General features: G+C 52.7%; 1 protein-coding gene across 1 annotated transcript in view; it reads left to right on the top strand.

The window, feature by feature from the left end:
* NTSR1 (neurotensin receptor 1 (high affinity)) overlaps nucleotides 1-6,867 on the top strand; it is a 33,386-nt gene that overhangs the window by 25,920 nt on the left and 599 nt on the right. The window contains exons 4-5 of the mRNA XM_005885612.2: nucleotides 1,903-2,104; nucleotides 6,138-6,228. Of these exons, the coding sequence (XP_005885674.1) occupies nucleotides 1,903-2,104; nucleotides 6,138-6,228 (293 nt within the window). The remainder of the gene's footprint in view (nucleotides 1-1,902; nucleotides 2,105-6,137; nucleotides 6,229-6,867) is intronic.

Below are 6,867 nucleotides of genomic sequence, written 5' to 3'. Positions count from 1 at the left end.
CTCACCCGCCACCCTGCCGCTCCTGTCTGCCGGCACCAGGCCCGGCCAGCTTCCCGCCCGAGCTCACCGCTGCCCACCAGCTGCCCTGGGCACACACTGACCTCTATGGTTGGGCCATTCATTTCCCTCCGTCTCCCTCACAGAACCACCCATGGGGGCCAGAGAAGGCGGGAGCGTAGTCACAGAAACACTAGGAGAGCAAGACAGGCATTTCTCCCTGGACTGAAACAATTTATGTTCCATCACTCATTTTATAGCAAAATTCTACAGCAGCACCTGAATCACTGTTTTTAAAATTCCAACAGTGCAGCATATACATGAAAAGCCAAGCAAGCGTCCATGATTTCCTCTAGCCGTCTTGTGGCTTTTATTTCTGTTTTTTAACCTTTGCTCCATCTGAGTTTTGTTTGTTCGTTTGTTTTTTGGTGAGAGTTAGGGTACAGGTCTCAGGAACTAATTTGGGTTGTCTTAAGCGGGGGGAGGAATATTTATTTTACTCAGGAGTGAGGGCTGCAGGCACAGCTGAGTCAAGGAGCTGGAACCATATCGTGGCGCTCTCCTGTCTCCTGTGCGGGCTTCATTCTTCGGTGGGTCCTTCCCACAAGTTGGGGAAATGGTGCCAACAGCCACAAAAGCACGTTCTCACTCAGCAAGCCTGGAGCGAAAGGCCTGTGGCTGGCCCTCACGGATGAGCGTGGTGTGGGGCTACAAGCGGCCTGCATTCCTCCAATGAGGGCCTGCCCGGGTCTTTCCAATGTGCTGATGGCCAGGTCTGGAGGGGGGTGGGCAGTTCCCGGGAAGCACAGGGGGGTCCTGGGAAAGGGCAGAGGGCGCAGCCTCCTGGCTTTGCAGATGGACACCCACCTTCTCCGCCCGCTCAGGTGCCATCTCTATCCCACGTGGCAAAAGTTCTGGCCTCTCTCCTGCCTGTCCACTCGTCCCTGCCACACTGTCCTCACGGAAGTCTCCTTTCACGTGCTCCCATCGCAGTACCGCTGGGGCCTCCCTGTCTCGCACTGACCCGCCACTCCACCTTCTGGAACGTTCCTGGCTACCCTTAGATTATGTTATTTTCCCACTTGAATTTTAGAATTAGCCTGTCTCTTCCCCAGTCACTCTCATGTTTTATTTGGACAAATGCATAGACCAAGCAGAGCCCGTCCTTGCCCCCTGTCTCTGTCCAGGGGCCCGCCGTCAGCCTCTTTTTCCTCCTGTAGTCACATTGCACAGGGCTGAGCAGACGCATTCCTCTTTGCTTGTTGCAGGGGTGGGGGCTGGGCTGCTCCCCTGTTCCCAGAAGTGGGGGGTAGAGGGCAGAAAAGGGGCACAGCCTGAGCCCTCGTGCGTGCTGTGGGCCTTGGCAAGAGAAGACAGACCCCCGAGCCAACACCTTCCTGGTGCAGACTCTGTCTGGTCTCCAGGCTGGAGGGCTGGGAGCCGAGGACAGGCATCACCCACCCCCTGAAGCCAGCATTGGCCTGAGTTTCCTCTCCAAGCCGGGGACCCAGTCTGGTCAGGTGGGGCTGCAGGGCCATGGCCTCCTCCCCCAGGCCAGGCCCCACAGCCCATGGGGCCCCGCCCAGCCCCCAGAAGTAGCTATTTATGCTGCCTGCACTCAGCGAGGTGCCGTATTTTAAATGTTTTGACGTTTAAAATCTGTGTTGGATACATTCTCTCTGTTTAAATTATACCCGGCTGTGGTGACTCACAGGGAATCAGCTTGTCTTCTGGGCCCAGGCCCAGCCCCCTGAGCAGAGGGCGGGAGAGGCTGCAAACCTCCTGTGGCCCCGGGCTCGGAGCAGGCAGACTCCAGGCTGGGTGGGGGCCTGTGTCTGCCGGTCACCCCAATAGACCAAGCGCCCCAGCCAGCGGGTCCGACGGGCTGTCTCCTTTTCTCCGCAGATCAATACCTTCATGTCTTTCGTGTTCCCCATGGTGGTCATCTCCATCCTCAACACCATCATCGCCAACAAACTGACAGTCATGGTCCGCCAGGCAGCCGAGCAGGGCCACGTGTGCACGGTTGGGGACAAGCACAGCTCGTTTAGCATGTCCGTCGAGCCCGGGCGGGTCCAGGCTCTGCGCCACGGAGTCCGAGTTTTACGTACGTAGCCACTGGGCCTTCTGGGGGGGCGGTGGGGTAGCCAGGGACCAGCAAAGCAGTGAGTGCTACACCTCACATAAGGCAATGTTTAAAGACCTGCGGGTGGAGCCAAGACTCAGAGTGCTGGCTCCACCAGGGCAGTGCTGCTCTTCACAGCACTCATCCACCCACCCATCATCTACCACACTCACTCATCAACCCTTCATTCACTCATCCATCCACCCACCATCTACCACACACTCACTCATCAACCCTTCACTCACTCATCCATCCATCCACCATCTACCACACACTCACTCATCAACCCTTCACTCATTCATTCATCCATCCACCATCTACCACACACTCACTCATCAACCCTTCACTCACTCATCCACCCATCCATCCACCACACACTCACTCATCCATCCACCCACCATCTACCACACACTCACTCATCAACCCTTCACTCACTCATCCATCCATCCACCATCTACCACACACTCACTCATCAACCCTTCACTCACTCATCCACCCACCCATCTACCACACACTCACTCATTCACTCATCAACCCTTCACTCATCCATCCACCATCTACCACACACTCACTCATCAACCCTTCACTCATTCATCCACCCGCCATCTATCACACACTCACTCATCAACCCTTCACTCACTCACCCACCCACCCATCTACCACACTCACTCATCAACCCTTCACTCACTCATCCACCCACCCATCTACCACACACTCATTCATCCCTTCACTCCTCACTCATCAACCCTTCACTCATTCATCCATCCACCATCTACCACACACTCACTCATCAACCCTTCACTCATTCATCCATCCACCATCTACCACACACTCACTCATCAACCCTTCACTCATTCATCCATCCACCATCTACCACACACTCACTCATCAACCCTTCACTCATTCATCCATCCACCATCTACCACACACTCACTCATCAACCCTTCACTCATTCATCCATCCACCATCTACCACACACTCACTCATCAACCCTTCACTCATTCATCCATCCACCATCTACCACACACTCACTCATCAACCCTTCACTCATTCATCCATCCACCATCTACCACACACTCACTCATCAACCCTTCACTCATTCATCCATCCACCCATCTACCACACACTCACTCATCAACCCTTCACTCATTCATCCATCCACCATCTACCACACACTCACTCATTCACTCATCAACCCTTTGCTCACTCATCCACCCTCTCATTCTTCCATTTCTTCATGCACCCATCAACAAGTCTCCTGAGCGCCAACTCTGGGTCAGACCACTTGCCCCAGAGCCAAGGCAGCAGTGGCAGGGTCACCCCTCCATTCCAGTGGGAGCACAGGCTGCACCAGAGGAAGCAAATACACACATCACACATGTTCAGACAGGGATGAGCATGAAGAGGAAAATAAAACCATGACCTGGCAGCCAGGAGGGGCTCTCTGAGGACGTGATGTCCAGCTGAGATCAGCAGGACCAGGAGCCGATAGATATAGATGATAGATAGATAGATAGATAGATAGATAGATAGATAGATAGATAAAAACATCAATGATGAGAAAGACTCACTGATTGGCTGCCCAGAAGCCGATCTTGGCAACAGAGCTGCAGACTGAGGGCACAGCTCTGCAAAGGCCCTGGGGTGGCGGGACCTGGCGAGAAAGCTGGCTGGTGCTGAGAGTGGAATCGTAGGCTTGCCCTTGTGACTGGCTTCTGTCACTGACCATAAGGCCCTCAAGGTCCATCTATGTAGCATGTGTCAGCAGTGGGATTGCTGGAGGTCATTCTATTTTTAATTTTTGTAAGAACAGCCATACTGTTTCCCATAGTGGCTGCACCATTGTACTTTCTCACCAACAGTGGAGAGAGGTTTCAGTTTCTCCACATACAGCCAAAAACTGTTATTTGTCTGGTTCATTTGTGTTTGTTTTGTTTTGTTTTGTTTTGGTAGCAGCTGTTCTGATGGGTGTGAGGTGGCATCTGGTTGTAGTTTGATTTTCATTTCCCTGAGGATTAGGATGTTGAGCATCTTTCCATGTGCTTATTGGCCATTTGTTTGTCCTCTTGGGTGAAATATCTGTTCCAGTCCTTTGTTGCCCATTTATCTATATACAGGGGGTCCCAAAAAATGTATATACACTTTAACAGCTGGTACCTCAATTTTGAAAATGAAATCTATTTTATTTTATTATTTGATTTTTTAAGATACTAATATTTTATTTTGATTTCCTAGTAAAATATTTTTATCTGTTTGCATATTTTATTTTTCAATTACAGTTTACATTTATTACTACTTTGTATTAATTTCAGGTGTACAGCATAGTAGTTAGACATGCATATACTTAACAAAGGGATCCTCTCGTTACTAATCAACATTTGGTCAATTGTATTTCTTTTTTATTAAATTAAAGTAATGTGTATTTATTATGATCTCTCAAATTTTGATTATTACACCCTTTACTTTGCTTGCTAAGATGCCAAGTAAAGAGTAAGAGCAGAATAAACATATATTATTTGCATATTATTAAATTCTGTTTGAAGTACATGAGAGTAAATATCCTATATAATAAAAGGATAATATGCAAATCAACCGAAAGGCGGAACGACCAGTCGCTATGATGTGCACTGACCACCAAGGGGCAGACGCTCAACCAGGAGCTGCCCCCCCCTCGCCCCCCACCCCGTGGTCAGTACGCTCCCACAGGGGGAGCGCTGCTCAGCCAGAAGCCAGGCTGACAGCTGGCAGCACAGCAGCCTGCCTCCACAGCAGCGCTAAGGATGTCCCCTGAGGGCTCCAGGACTGCAAAAGGGTGCAGGCCGGGCTGAGGGAGTCCCCCCACTCCCCAATGCACGAATGTCGTGCACCAGGCCTCTAGTATTTTAATAAACACTGCCTTTATAATTATTCAAAGTGTGTGTATACTTTTTTGGGGACACGCTATATATTTTAAATCCTCCCCCGAGGATATGTTTTTTATTGATTTTAGAAAGAGAGGGAGGGAGGGAGGGAGGGAAAGAGAGAGAGAGATAAATGTGAGAGAGAAACATGGACTGGTTGCCTCCCATATGCCGACCGAGGATAAAGCATACACCCTGAGTAAGTGCCCTGACCAGGAATCGCACCTGCAACCCTTCAGTGCATGGGACCCACTCCAACCAACCAGGGCTGTTTTTGAAGTGGGTTTTGCTGTTTCATTGTTGAGTTTTAGAAGTTCTCTATATTAACCCTGATTTAGAAGTTCTCTATATTAACACAGTCCAGGGAAAAGGCAACACAGAATGGAAGAGCATGTTTGCAAATTACGCATCGAGATTCTGTGCTGCCTCGTCCCTGGACTGTGTCCTTGGGGACAGGTTCACTTTCGAAGCACGGATGATCGTTTTCCTCTCTTGCCTGTGTCTTCAGTGACGTGTCCCAGAAGTCACTGCCAGGCACATGTTGCACAGCTTTGGTCTCGTGTTTCCTCCCGAGAGTTGTATGCTCTTCGCTCTTCCCTTTAGGCCCTTGGTCCGTTCCGAGCTGACCGCACGTTTCTGTGTGGTGCTGGTGTGAGGGGAGGGCCTAGCGCCATCCTTTGCGTGTGGATGTCCACTTCCCGCACCTTGCGTGGCAAAGGCTGTCCTTTCCCCTTGGACGGTCTCGGCGCCTGGTCACCAGCCACTTGACATGCACGGGCCCCTTACGTGGGCTCTGTCCTAGCCCAGCGCCCTGCTGTCTCCGCCAGGACCACTTGTTTTGCTTCCTGTAGCTTTGCGGTACGTTTTGAAACCAGCAAGTTGAGTCCAGCCTTGTTCTCCCTTAAGTTCTGGCGATTCAGGACCCGTTGAGATTCCATAGGAATTTTAGGGTGACTGTTTCTATTTCTACGAGAAGTGCTGCTGGGATTTTGATGGGATAACATTGAACCTGGGCATCACCTTGGGTGTATTGAGTCTTCACAGCACTAAGCCTCTGGTCCACAAACATGCCGGCTCCCTCACTTCCCTGAGGCTGGTGTCCGTCTCTGTCTTAGGCGCCGTGGTCATCGCCTTCGTGGTCTGCTGGCTGCCCTACCACGTGCGGCGCCTCATGTTCTGCTACATTTCCGATGAGCAGTGGACCCCGTGAGTACCAGGAGGCTGGGCGGGGCGTGTGCTCCCCAAACAGGAGGGCATGGGGGGCGCTGAGAGGAGCAGGGCAGGGCGGGGGCACCGGTCAGGGCCCTCAGGTGCAGCTGTGACCAGACCAGGGGAGGGACAGATGGGTGCAGGAAAGGAAAGCAGGGCTTAGGAGAGTGCGAGCTGAGAGGGGAGAGGGGTCTGCAGAGCCTCGGGAAGGGCTGGCGCCTGGGTGTGGGAAGAGGACGCCAGGGGCTGAGAGCGGCCGCCCCCACGCTGTGACACTCGGGGCCTGTCTGGGACGCAGCCCCAGCACGGAGCTCCCTCCTGCACAGCAGGGCTGCCAGGCCCCAGTCCCCGGGGCTTCCGAGGGAAGGAACCAACAGGAGGACAAACCAGGATGGATGAGGTGTTACGGGGAGCCCCAAGTAAAGGGCTTCTGAGACTCGGGGTGCCTGGTGGTGAAGGGCGCAGCCTGTGAGGGAGTGAGAGCCCTGTGGGTGGAGGCAAACAAGTCAAGAGTGAGGGGCACAGCTGTCAGAAGACCTGATGGGGCCCCTGCCCTGGCTGCTTGGTTGAAGTCGGCACCCACTGAGCCCTGCAGCCCTGGGGCCTGGGCTTCTGCAGGGGGGTGGGGGGTGTGGG

The sequence above is a fragment of the Myotis brandtii genome, unplaced genomic scaffold (assembly GCF_000412655.1).
Source record: "Myotis brandtii unplaced genomic scaffold, ASM41265v1 scaffold915, whole genome shotgun sequence".
NCBI classification, from domain to species: domain Eukaryota; kingdom Metazoa; phylum Chordata; class Mammalia; order Chiroptera; family Vespertilionidae; genus Myotis; species Myotis brandtii.
This window is presented reverse-complemented; position numbering and strand designations above follow the sequence as displayed.